Genomic DNA, 14,493 nt, shown 5'->3' with positions numbered 1-14,493 from the left:
ATGCAATGGCGAGGATGTGGCCATGGGATGGTTAGGGCCCTTGAAAGGTGAGGGTGAGTATAACAAGTGTAGGATCTTAAGTTCTAATCAATACTCTAAGTCTTCTAGAGGTTGTGTCTGATGTATGATGAGTATGAAAGTGCCAAGAGGGCCTTTATGATTATATTATTTCTTGTTTTGTACTGGAAATTTTATGTGTGAATATAATTATATGTATGATCTTTTATTATGGCCATAATGTAGAACTATTAGTATAATCTTAAATAACTTTAGCTTACGCTTCTCTTTTGTGTTTGTTGTGGTTTTATTCACCTACGATGAACGTATATTATACATGAGCAAAGAATAATGCATGTGAGGGGCATCAACAATGAGATAGCCCTAGAGGGGTGTAGATAATGGAGGGTAGTTATGATAGTTTTTGTTGTATTCCATAAAGTTCCTCTTTCTTTTGTTTAAGTATTATGTTTTCAAAAACTTTCTTCTGTACATTATTGAGGAATAATGTTATACATATAACATACCTATGTATATTTTATTACTTCATACCAATTGTGAGATGCTTTAATTATTAGAGAGATTCTACTAATTAGGGTGTTACATATTTGGTATCAGAGCAAGTCGAACCTTAGGTGATATATGGGGAGTGGATGCTATTTTTGTGTGTGTTTGTTTTAGTGATAGTTGTTTAAGAGTTCAGAATAATTCATCCTTAGAATGACTTGAGGGTTGTATGTTTGTTGTACCCTATGTGTATAAGTCTTTAAGTTTATATTGTATAGATGGGTATGAAACTGAAAGTATTAAGAAAATACAAAGTCTTGATGATGAAGGTGCACACTCATGACTATATCAAAGATGATTTCTTATTTTAGTTCTAAAAATTTGCGGGGAGAGAATAGTAAACAAAGGGTAGTTGGTATAATTTTTGTGTAGGAGAGTTGGTTTCAATACCAATTCTAGGCTTCTTTTCACCTCTATAGTTTAGGTTGAGTGTTTAATTGTAGTAGAGGAACCCATATTCAAGATCAACTTGACCTGTTTACCTTTACAATAGTTGAAAAAGGTCTTTGAGTTACCTCAAATGATATAAAATCGTAGTATCTTGCCTATCGGTGCTTACGTAACAAGGTTTGTTTATCTCACTCTATTCTACACTCAGGCAATGTTTCAGGCTTGGAAGTGTTGAAAGTTTGTTGAAGGCTTGATGTTAGAGTTGAAGAAGGCAATAACCCTAAAGTGTACGAAGGAGGTTGTAAGACCCGATGAATTTAAATAAATAAATAATTAATTATTTAATAAATGAGGGTAGTAGAAGCCATTAAGGCATTTAATGCGAAAGGTATGATGTGGAAAAATATTAGCTCAAGTGGTTGAGAGTACTTAGTGGTGTTGAGAGGACTTGAGTTCAAGTTCTAAGTGTGCTACTTGTATGATATTTTCTTATTTTGTTTTTTTTTGGTAAACGTGATTTGCAATACGAAATATGGCTTATAATTAAAATATATGCATTACTTTACTAGAAACATTGAATGGTTGAATGATGTATGTGTGGTTTGTTAATAGTAGGGTTGTGAGTTCAAATCTTAGCCAAGGCAAAATATGCTCCTTTTTACTTCTACATTTTTTATGCATTGGAAACCCTAACTAATGAAAAGGGATTTGAATAGGCGTAGAGAGCCTCTAATTATGGCTGAAACTTAAGCTCAAGCAAGGTAGGTAATCTAATTAAAGGTATAATATAGAAATTAAGTCCATTAAATTGAGTTTAATTGTAGTAAGAGAAAAGGTGGGGTAAATGGGATGTAAAGGCTGTCATTTTGTCGATTAGAAGGGAGAGAAGAAATTCAGAGCCACTACTATATTTAGAGAGGGAGTTATCACCAGAGTTGGGTAGAGACATAGTGGGAGATTTTTTGGAAGCAAGGAGAAAGGTTTAAGCACAAAATTCACTCAAGGGAAGCCTTAATCCAGGTTAGGGGAGTTATCTTGCATGTTAATTAAAATTGTATATATATATATATATATATATATATATATATATATATATATACGTGAATATTTAATTGATGGACTGTGTTATCTACAATTGCTTGTGTATCACTTAATTCTAGGAACGTAGGGAAGAACCGCCTGGTTGTAGTTTTTGTGCCGCCAAGCGATGTATGGGATTTTAGCCTATTTTCTGGGCATGGCTATGGGCCGCCTGACGGTTAGAATGGTCTCGCCAGGCGACGTAAGCATTGTCTACGTGGTGCTTCGTGATTTTTTTTTATTTTTGTGTGAACTATGGATTTCTGGAACTGTGAATCATTGAATTAGGGTATTGGAGTTGTAAATACATTTTTGGGAAGAATAGCTAGTGGGTGAATAGATGTATTCCTGTTTTGGGGAAAATCCAAAATAGTTCACAACTCATAATTTATGTTGGAGTTTAAATTGGAGGAACATAGTAAGCATGAGATCTGTGATTGTAACGGAGGAAGGTTCACATTGAGTAATGCAGTGGGTAGAAATAATTGGAGTCTCCGTGGTAGGTTTTAATACTGGAATAAGATTGGTTCCATTGAGGAAAAGGCTATAAGGGTGATTGGTCAATGATTGAATTAGAGGTAGTCTGTGATGAAACTGAGAGATCAGAAACAAGTAAAGCAATTAAATTGTAAATTCTATATTTAATTCATGGAGAAAATGAGAGTATAGAGGTTTAAATCATTATGGTAGGGGGAATTAAAGGGAAATGATGATTTGGGGATTGTGTATTTTGGCATAAATGGTAAAGTCTAGGGGATATACCCAGTGGTAAATTGAATCAAAACGAGTCGTGAAATGGATGTGTATCTAAGCCATAAATAAGAAATTGTTCATTGTGTGGGAAGGTACAAAAGAAAATGAGTATGCTTGTAGGTATTTGCAGATACTTTATAATGTTGCATGTATTGTTTGACATTGTGTATTAATTGATTGTTGTGTGTGTATTGAAAATGAAAAGTATAGGACTTATGCTGCAGAGAATAGAACTAGAAAACGCACTTTTGGTGTGGCGCCTGGCAGCACGCGAGTGCTACACCAGGCGAAAGCCACGTGATCTACTGCTGTTGGAAGATTCGAGATATGGCGCCTAACGGTGGGGTTACGGACCACCAAGCGATATGCGTGAGTTGGGCCAGGGCCTAAGTCCATTGGGCCAGCGCCTGGCAGTCAGAATGAGCTCACCAGACGAAATTTTGGGGTGAACTATAACAGTAACTTGGCACCTGGCGACCCAAGGAGTGGCGCCAGGCGGAAATTATTTGAAATTCTGGGTTCTGGATGATGGCGCTTGGCAGCAGGGAAGTTTTCGCCAGGCGGTGACGGAGCAGCGCAACTCCTGTTTGCTGCCTAGCGCCTAACGGTGGGGGTTTGGTCGCTGGGCGGTTTGCTACTAGTTTCCGCCTAGCGGTGTCTAAGCGGCGCTAGGCATTCTGGTTGTTGTGAAATTGGTTGTTACTTAGATCAGTGGAATTGAAGGACTAAGTTCACTTACCTTTGTGTTTGGGCTTGATGAACTAAGTCCAATAGGGGTCTGGGATGTGCTTGGTGTTGGGACGCATGATGGGCATGGAATTGGTTAGTTCCCGTTGGCTACTAAGAGGCGAGGAGTCCTTAGTATGGTGATTACATGCGTCGGACGCACGATGGGCAAGGAATAGTTTTGTTCCCGTTGGCTGCTATTGGGCGAGGAGTCCATAGTATGGTGATTGTGTGCATGCCAAGGTCTGAGCGAGGCAGGCTTGGATGGTTTTCTACAGTTGAGGAGTCTGTGGGGCATGACTATGAGCGAGATAGGCTCGTAGGGTTGGACCACGAATGGGTTAGTTTCGTGGGAGCACAGTGAAGTCTCAAGACCTAGATTCATGCATATGACTCATGAAGGACTATGAGATCAGGGTTGGGTAATTTGAAATAATGGAATACTTACGTATGATTTAATTCTTGGGATGAGTGTCATATTTATTCCATATATATATATATATATATATGCATAGCTCACCCTATCCGTTTGTGTGTGGCGATGATCAGATAACTTGCTATCCGGGAGCAAATGATTTGACAGGTGAGCCAATAAATGCATGAGTACAGAGTGGGACTATATGGGGATTTGAAGACTTTATTAATCAGATATTTTCTTGTTTTCAAACAGTTGTATTTAATCATTTTATGGGTTGTAATAATTGTTATCCTTGAATTATTAAGGTATACGATTTTATGGTTTTAATTTTCCCACGTTTTGGGAATATGTGATTATAAATGAGGTTTTATTAATATTATCGTGTTTTATTTTATTTTATTTATTCATTTATATTTATTTAAAAGTAATATTCCTTAGGGATGTTATAGAGGTTCATTTCTTGTGGAGAAGACTAAGATGATGGAGAGCTTTGAGGATGAGTCAAGTAGGCTGGTGTAAAACCCGTGGAATTTAATTAATTAAATAAATAATTAATTAATAAATGCGGGTAGGAGGATCCTTTTTGGCATTTAATATTGATTGATGTGACGTGAAATAGTACTAGCTTAAGTGGTTGAGAGTACTTAATTGTGTGAGAGGACTTAGGTTCAAGTCTTATATATGCCATTTGTATGTTATTTATTTGTTATTATTTTTAATAATATGCTTGATCATGTTGAATGATAATATAATCACAGAATTATATTAGTCATCATGAAACATGAATTGGTTAAATGGTTATGCATTGAATTGAATATTTACATGGTTATGGGTTCGAACCTTTGTAAAACCAAATTAGGCTTTCTTTTTGTCAATTTTATTTTTGGCATGAATATGAAAGGGTAGAGAAAATCATAGCTGAATGGGCAGCCAAGGGAACAACCCATAAGTGATCTTGAATGGCAATTACACCTCCTTCTTAATGTCAATTTTTGTTTTAGAGTAATTAAGCTTAATTAAAACACAATTAAGTGACTTTTGAGAGAGAAAGAGAGAGTTTTTTAGCTTGACTTTGTTCTGCACATTAGAAAGAGTAAATTCATAGTGAATTGGTGTTGTGAGAGAGAGCATAAAAGCTAATCTGGAGGGAGAACTAAGGCAAACCATTGGGGACAAGGAAGGATCAAAGATGAATTAAGTTAAGCAAGGATTTCCGAGTTAGGGGAGATTTACACGTTAATCTTTACGTTTAAACATGAATTGCTTTATAAGTATGTGATGATTATACATGAACCTTTTTCTGTTTTGTTAAATTTTGGGTTTCTGGAAATTTCTAGAAACTGCTTGGCAGGCTATGCTTGACCGCCAAGCGACATTGATGTTTTGGCCTAATTCTGGGTTCCTGAGGGAGGAACCGCCAAGTGGCACATCCCTAGTCGCTAGACGACACATGTTGCTTACCTAGTTTTCTGGGTTCTGGTTGAATTGCCTGGCGGTGATGAACACCCGCCAGGCGACGCGAGTCAATTTTTACTCGATTTTAGTGTTTTGGACTTCCTGGGTGATTTCTAATCAGTGGAAAGGGTGTTTAATTCTTTAAATGATTAAATGGGAGTGAATTATTGTGAAATTATGATGTAATGAAGGAAGATTAGATGATTATGGCATCATTCTCGTATTAGGGTTGCGTAATGAGGAATCTGAATGCGTGATTTGATTCAAGTGAGAATAGGACTGAAGTGGTGTGTTTTATCCTAAATGAAAGTTTGGGTGTAGTAGTATGTATTAGAGTCTGATGAATTGGTGATAAAAGAGGGGTGTTCTGGGAATACTGCAGGTGCTAGAATTCTGGAAATTTTACTAGAAAAGGCATGCACCGCCTGACGGCACGGGGGTGCCAGCGCAGGGACAGTGCTGCTACGTGGCAGAAAGGTGCAGTTCTGGTTTTGGGAGGTTTGGAGTACAATGGTAGATGGAAAATTTATTTGGGTCGGGTAGTGTATAATTTTAAGAGTGAAGGAGATATGAGGAGGTGTGGTTACGTTGGAAACTTGGTGTAAATATTACTAAAGTCTGATTATGATATAATGGAAATTGATGACCAGAGTAATAGAGAGTATAATCAGTTGGGAAAGTAGTTAGAGGGAACAAGAAATTCATTGTAACGAACTGAGAATGATTGTTACTTAAAATCTGTTTTGGTATCAGGGGTTTTAAGACTTAGCTTAGGCTAAAGTATGGTGTAGTGGAAACCATGGTTTTGGATAATTATGTGAGGGAAGTTCAGAAACTGAACATTGGTGTAAAAGTATGAATGAAGTATAGATGTACACTTAGGTAGTGAATGAAGCAACGAAATTGGTACTACTAAAATCAGATTGGGTGAGGGCTTTACACAAGAATACAATAAAGTACAAGTTGCACTACTAGATTGAAAACCATACATGGAACCATATGGAGATAATTTAATTTATATGAGATTGGATAAGTCTGAATGACAATATGCGATTAAGTTTATGAATCATGTACAAGTGTTGAGGTAGCATTAGAGTTGACAAATTGTGCAAATTGGTAAAAACCAGTAAGCTTGCTGTACTAGTATAGTGTCTGGCGGTGTGGTGCGAACCGCTAGGTGAGAGTTGCAAAAATAGGGAGGCACTCAATGCGTGGTGCCTAGCGGTCATGAGGGTCCCGCTAGGAGATAACTGCAGACAGAGGGCACCAGAGGCACTTGGCGCCTGGCGGTACGTGTCCCCTACCAGGTAGTCTGGAGGCGAGCAGCACCTGGCGCCTCATGAGCAGCGCCAGGCGGTTTTGCTGCAACAGATTGTTGTTATGCTTGCTATGATGTGTGTAATGTACAAGGCTTCTAGGATATCTTAAAGGTCGGAACGTATCCCTTGAGTTGTGGCTCAAAATAACATCTCTTGAGTTGTGGCTCGGGATGGCGGATGAACACGAAGAACTCTTGAGTTGTGGCTCGGGTTGGCGAGTGTTGTCGGTGTGAGTGTGCTTGTTGTAGCCAGTACGGATGAGTCCAGATAGATTGCCCTCCTTAGAAATTAGCTGACGAGTTTGGTAGTCTTGGGACGTTACGAACTATGTTCATATTGGGAACTCCACTTGGCATTACGGTGTGTGATCCGTAGCATGATTTCCCGCACATGCTCTATCGGTTGTGACCGATAGGTATGGCCGCAAGACATCTTGAGGTACTCACTAGATGTACAACACGATTAACATGGTTATGGCCATGTGGTATGAAATCAAAGGAAGGAATTCCTTTGGTGTGACTGTGTGATATATATATATATATATATATATATATATATATATATATATATATATATATATATATATGTTTATTTTTTTAGCTCACCCTATCTACTTGTGTTTGGCGATGATTGTGTACGCGGTACACGAGAACATATGATGTTGCAAGTGGATCTGGTGAGGCTTAGAGTCGGAGCGGGTCTAAACTGGGATTCAAATTTTTAATCAGAGTTTTTATTATGTTTTGGAACAATTGTAATAATTTATGTTATTAAACTTGGATACTGTATTTAAGTTTTATAAAGTTTGGATTCAATTATTTTATAATCGAATAAAGTTTGAAATTTCTCACGTTTTTGGGAAATGGATTATAATTAATGAGATTTTAATTTCATATTTTATTTTATTATTTAAATCCGTAATATCCGGTAGGGATGTTATAGGTGGTGTTTCTCAAGAAAGAGAATCATTTGTTGGTAAGGGTAAGGTATCATAAGAGACTTACGCCAAGACCCAACAACATAAGAAGGTCGCTAGATCCTATCAGCAGTAGCAACAAAAATATCGACAACAAAAGGGATGTTTCTGGTGTGGAGGTTCACATGTGAGAAAGGATTTTGCTCGAGCTGAGGTGAAATGTTTTAAGGGCCAAAAGGAGAGGCACATCATTAAGCTCCATCCTCAAGGAGAAAGGTAAGCAAGTGCTACAAAGCTTAACCAAGGAGGGAAGGAGATGTAATGCCTTAAGTAACTTAATGAGTGTTTGCAATGACTGTTAATTTTTACATAAATGGTAGTTGTGTTAATTATTTTGTTTTTGTTTGGAGCAACACACTCCTTTGTGTCACATGCATGTATGGATGAGTTGGGGTTGCTTGTAAGGGAATTGGAGCTTGAGCTGGTGGTTTTCACTACAACTTTGGGTCAAGAGGAGACTACCTTGGTTTGTGTGGCATGTCTCATGGTGGTCAGGGGACACAAATTCAAAGTCAATTCGATTTGTTTTCCTTTACAAGGTTTGAACATAATCTCAATGATGAATTGGTTGTTTTCCAATCACATTCTTGTAGATTAGGTACCAAAGAAGTGGTGTTCCTTGATTCAAATAGGTTTTAGTTAGAGGTTGGACATTAGGTGTATGGGAAGTTGAAAAGTGGGGCAGAGTGTTATGTCGTTTTGAGTGGTCCCAGTGTTGGAATAGTTTCTATGTGTTTTCCAAAGTAGTTGCCAGAACTACCACCTTGAGGAGAGGCAGACTATTAACTTAGTGCCTGAAGTAGGACTAGTGTCAATAGATCCTTATTGGGTGGCTCTTGCCAAGGTAGTGAAGTTGAAGAAGCAGGTGGAGGAGTTATTAGAAGTACTAGTTTAAACTTAGTATGTCAATGTGTGGAACTATAGTTTTGTGGATCTTGAGGGAGAAACAATAATATGCCAAGCTATCTAAATGTGAGTTGTGGTTAAGGGAGGTGCAATTCTTAGAACATGTGGTTTTTGTTGAAGGAGTGGCAGTAGCCCTGTCAATGTGGAGGTGGGTGAGTCCTAAGTTTGTCATTGAAGAAAGGAGTTTCAAAGGTCTTAACGAATATTATAGAAGGTTTGTGGAGGGTTCCACAAGGTTGGTAACTTCTTTAACACAACTGACAGAAAAGGATTATTCCTTTGTGTGGACAAAGAGGTGTGGAAAGAGTTTTTAGGAAGTTAAAGAAAAGGTTTACCAATGTTCAAGTGTTGATCATGCCTGACATAGGAAGCCTTTTGAAGTTTGTTGTACGATTACACTAGGGGTTGGGGTGTATGTTGATACATGAGAAAAGGGTGATAGTTTATGCTTCTCAATAGTTGAAAGTTCATAGGAATAATTATCCTACTCACGTCCTGACAATTCTTGTGGTAGTGTTTGTTTTAAAAAAATGGAAGCATCTCCCTATATTGTATAATCTTTTACTTCTTTGAATGATAAAAGTGAACACCATACTAAGTAGATAACATAGTCAGTGTTGACATGGTTATGTCAAATAAAGTTTATGCATATTTCAATTTAGCAAGAATTGCAAGAGATATTTGATTGAAGCTTTCAACTTTGGCATGAATCTCTTAACAAAAAAAGTTTCTTCAGACAAAAGCTTTAGAATATTCTTCATGTATGTTAACTTGAAGTCTTGTTTTATACTTATCCTGATTGACCTTTAATTGCTTATTAAACAAAGCACGTGCTTTCATGATCCGCTCAATGTCTGTTAGATGCAGTTTCTTCATGTTGTCAAGCTTTAAGCTTTGTTGTATTTGAGCCCTCAATCAAAACATTTAGGGTGTTGCATTTTGCCTTTAACATCTTACGTAGTTTTGGATGGGAGGTTGAAATGGTTTAGGTGTAGGGGTTGCGACTATGGATGATTACCTTCTTATTGTTCAGTCTGAGCGAGAAGTACATGAATGTACTTTGGAAGTAAACTTCATCTCTTTATCTATAGAGCAAGAAGTACATGAACCTACTTTGGAAGTAAACTTCATCTCTCTATCTACATGCATATTCACAAAAGTGATAGATTTTTCCACTCTCCACCATTGTTGATTAAAAATTGAATGTAATCTATGCTGTCAATGTTTTTCCACTCTCCACCATAGGTTCAACAATATTTTTTTTAATTAAAAATTTCACAGAGCCTTTGGCCTCGGTTATGGTAAGAACCGAGGCCATATACCCCGTCAGTACCCATCTCACAGTGGTGGCTGCATCTAGTGACTCTCGTCGTAAGTATTCTACCGGTAGTGCAGCTGCTTCAAATTTTCAAACCGTATACGGTCTTGTGCAGTGCACCCCTGATTTGTCTGAGACAGACTACAATAGATGCTTGGATGGGTGTATCTCAGAAATCTCATCGTGTTGTCAGGGCAGGATGGGTGCTAGAGTTCTTAGACCAAGCTGTAATATTAGATTCGAAAGCGCAATGTTCTATAATCAAACTCCTAAACTAGACCCTGATGTAACACCACCATCTCCGTCTCCTCCTTCCTCCGTAGGTACTTGTCATTGTTAGACTTTTTGATATTTTATCATCCTTGAGGCTAGAAATGCCTCGCTCACCCAGCATAAAATTATTGTTTTTGCAGGAAGCAACAACCTGAAGACCGCTCTCACCCTCGTCGGTATCTATGCGTCCATAAACGGTTTCTTCAGCGTCTCAAGGGGCAAGGACACATACAGTGCCAACGCCATTGGGTAGTGTAGAGGTGACGCCGTGTATTTCCGACCATTGACAGCCGACGCCGCGGTGTCTCGGAGGCCATCCAGAAGCTTCTTCACCACTCGATTGAACTGATCGGCGTTGGGTGCGTCGTGGAGGTTCCAAACAAATGCCCACTCGAGCTTGTCGAGGTCGAGTCGGAGGACAAGGATGGTGGAGCAGGGCGCGTTGAGGGCGAACGAGGACTTGAGGCCGCCGACCATGAGGATCCGGTTGCCGTGGCCGCGAACAAGGCGGGGGCGCTTGAGGACGTCGAAGACGTCCCCCCATTCATGGCGCTCGAGGCGCGACCACGAAGGCGAAGGAGTTGCGGCGACGTTGCAGGAGAAAAGTTTCCACCGGTGACGGCTTGCGGAGACGGTGGCCGGAGCAGCGCAGTGGCAGCACATCGTGGTTGCAGAGCTTCGCGTGGTGGTGGTGGGTGGCTGGAGCAGCAGGTTATAGAGAGAAAGAGAGAGAGAGGAGAAATGCACCGCGGGGAAGAAAAGGGGGTTCACGAATTTTGAACCCTAATTAAACTATATGGTCTCGGTTCAATTAATAACCGAGGCATATAGCCCTATTTGGCCCCGGTTCAATGACACCCGAGGCCAAAGACGTAATGGTTAGTGGCATTTTTGAAATATCCAGCCACATTTTTGGCTTCGGGTCTTTGGAACCGAGGCATATAACCCTCTTTTGGCACCGGTTTTTTTGAACCGAAGCATATAACCCTCTTTTGCTTCGGGTTTTCGCTGAACCGAGGCATAAAAGTTGCCTGAAATTGTAAAAATGCCACCGTGCCATTATATGCTTCGATTCCTGACCAACTAAGACATATAAGGCGAGGTAAAAAGCAAAATTTGTACTAGTGTATAAAACTATCATCTAACATCATAATTTTTTTTTGAAAGTTTGTAAAAACTTTTAAAACATAATTCAATCCTCAATTCTTGTGTTTCATGTGTGTAAAATAGGTTTCATCTCACTTTGTATTATGATTTTGTTAATGGAATTTCTAACAACCCTCGTATAATAAGCAAACATGAAATTAAATATTTTTGACTAGTACAATAAAAATTCAATAACAATTCTTGTTGAAAGTGAAATTATGTTTGATTGAATTTCACAAAACTAGTAAAACAAAATTTAAATCCTATTTATATTCTCATTTTGATGTGACTAATCAATGTGAAATATTCCACGATGTAAGGGTATCATGAATATATATATATTATTATTTTTTTTCCTGTCATGTATATTATGCAGCCATATTATGCTATTTCAATTAACCTAGATGAACCATGGTAATCAGGCTCAGCGTCCAGGTGTCTAATTGCACGTGCAACTCATTAGGGAGTCCTTGATTTGACTACATCACTAGTTTTTATATTAAATCCTTTGAAGCTGACTCCTATCCTTGCCTCCAAAAAAGTAAATGAGTGAACAAAATTCATGATGGGCTAGCTGCACCTCACTCATCCACCACAAACATTTCACCCACCATCAGATTAATGTTATTCACAGTACTATACTTCTACCTTCAAAATAAAAATTCAAAACTATGATTTTTCTATTTTGGGAAAATAATTAATAAAGTATTCTTTTTTTAATTAATCAATGTTGCTTTTACATATTCAAATCCAATAATTAATATGGAAATAAATTATAAATGTATTTAACATACTTAATACATTTTTTATTATCATATAAATAATACGTTATGATTACGTTTGTATCCTTAAATAAAATTTTGTTTTTAATTTATATTATCATTTAACACTCATCATTATATATGTGTGCCAAAAGGTGAAGTGGCCATCATAAGTAATATTCATTTGTATTCGTGTTACAATGTTAACATACATTCAATAAATTATTTGAAATTTGTAAAGTAAATATTTGTTATTGACCTTAAAATAATCTTTAAACATAAAAAAAAAATTATTATGGAGGGATCTAAACAAATAATATTTACAGGGATCAAAACTGTATTTTTTTATTATATAAAAATTAAAGTAAGTAATTTTAATTTTTTGAAGAATGAAATAAAGTTTATTTTTAAATCGAAACCAAAGCACACTAATTTTAATATATATGTAGATATAAAAGGAAATTATCAACTATATATACTGTATAGCTTTTATTATATATGACACCTTCCACCAACTCACCTGTAAATTGAATGAGAATTATTGCATAGCATGACAAGGCCATACGATGCCTATGATAAAAAGCTTGATTCCGTAAGACAAAAGTCATCATGTTAAAGGCTAATCTAATGTAAAACCTTGTATAATGACAAACGATGATGTAGGGGTTAATTTTTTTCAGTATGTATAACCCTTGATTTGTTATCGCGATAATATTAACACTGAAATTAGTATAAACTATACTTTTTATTTGACTCCAAAAGTCACTTCATATCAATTGTTTAACCTGGAAAACAAATCTATGTTGTCGTGGAACTTTTCTATCTAATCGGTGAATGTCTTCTCAGTTATTTCTTCTTACTTCTAAGTTACCATCTGAATCTGGTTTCTTTATTTGGTTGTAACATTCAGATATCCTTGTCTCTGCGTATAAAGTTCGTATAAAGATCTCATGAGAGTCAACAGAAAAATCTGGGGTTGATAAACAAAAGACATTATTGGTGGATATTACACCCAACAATGTCGCTTAAAGATCAAGTTAAAGCTGCACAAAAGGAAGAAAATATCATAAAAGTTAAAAATAAGTTGTAAACATATCTTAATCCCTTGTTATTAGAATAGGTAAAAGAAACGGCATTCTAGATGTTAGGGATTTTAAATGATGTCATGCACACGTGATCAACATAATTATATATATTTTATGTGGCTAAGACCATTAGACGGTCATCAACTTTTGTTTTGTTCTAATTAAACATGCTTAGCAGAACGATCAGTCTTTGTCATGGGTAAGTACATAGAACCAGTACACTATTTGTCAACAACTTATAATATAAAGAAAAATATCATTTTAGTTTATGTACTTTTTTTTTGTTAAGTGAGGTGTATGTCTTTTTATTTTTAATTGAAAAAATAATCTTTAAACTTTTCAAAACATAAATAACTAATTTTTCTTCATAATATGATTTTTATATAAAGTTGAAAGAGATATGATAATCATTTGATAAGCTGCCAAATCATTATAATACTATTGAAAAATATGTTTTTCAGGACCATTTTAATGACGGTAAATGTGTGTTGTTGAATGTGTGGTTTTGCATACAATTTAGTTGACTCTTGATTTTAATTGGATGGAACAGTTGGAACATGAGAAATTAGCACGGATTAGTGTAATTGGAAACTGAATTGGTATGATATGATGTGAATACATTGAGAAATCTGTTAAGTGATTATGTAGTCACTCTGCTTGCAAGTGTTACAATGTTTGTTTGGTGAATGATGGTTTTGTTTGGTTTGATAATTGGATGAGACGGTTAGGTTTTGAGCAATTGGTCTAATTGATACATTTTGAACACTCTTTTGGTATTCATTTGAGTTAGAAAAAGGTTGAATGTATCCAGTTTGGCTAATTGATCAATCTAAACTCTCCCATTCAATGTAAAATTTTTGTGATGACGTTCAATCGCAATAGGGGTACTGTGCACCAATTCACATTTTTTCAAGTTTGGGAGCATTTTTACTCCAGATTATTGGGCTGGATGTGCTGTTGAGCGGTACTTTGACAATAAGCTCCTAGAGTGGTTTTCACTAGGTGAGGTTTTGCTTGTTGGACAAAACCAGAATAAGGAAGCTCACTAACTTTGTGGCGCTATTACCAACTTTGTTGCTGAGCGAAATTCTAAAAATTTAATCCAAAGAGGTTCTAAGGGACTTGGCTTTGAGCGCTTGTCTTTCTCGATGGGCACCAAACCTCTGTAAGTGCAGCATTGGGTGCACCTCTCTATTACTGGGTGCTATTTCTGTTATGAGTAATTTTATGTTTTGTTTTTCATGGATTTAAGATATTGATGGTTATCACATGCTGTATTTGTACTACAAGAAAAATTGTCTTTACCGATGATAGTAATCCGTT

At 36.9% G+C, this 14,493-nt stretch overlaps 1 protein-coding gene across 1 annotated transcript; it reads left to right on the top strand.

The window, feature by feature from the left end:
• The first annotated feature begins 9,885 nt into the window (after window positions 1–9,885).
• LOC114188077 (cysteine-rich receptor-like protein kinase 29) lies at window positions 9,886–10,245 on the top strand. Its single transcript, XM_028076589.1, has one exon. It carries the CDS (start codon window positions 9,886–9,888, stop codon window positions 10,243–10,245), a length of 360 nt encoding a protein of 119 aa, XP_027932390.1.
• Window positions 10,246–14,493: the final 4,248 nt, after the last annotated feature.

Source organism: Vigna unguiculata, chromosome 1, assembly GCF_004118075.2.
Source record: "Vigna unguiculata cultivar IT97K-499-35 chromosome 1, ASM411807v1, whole genome shotgun sequence".
Taxonomy (NCBI): domain Eukaryota; kingdom Viridiplantae; phylum Streptophyta; class Magnoliopsida; order Fabales; family Fabaceae; genus Vigna; species Vigna unguiculata.
Note: the sequence above shows the minus strand (reverse complement) of the source record. Positions and strands in the feature narration are given on the sequence as shown.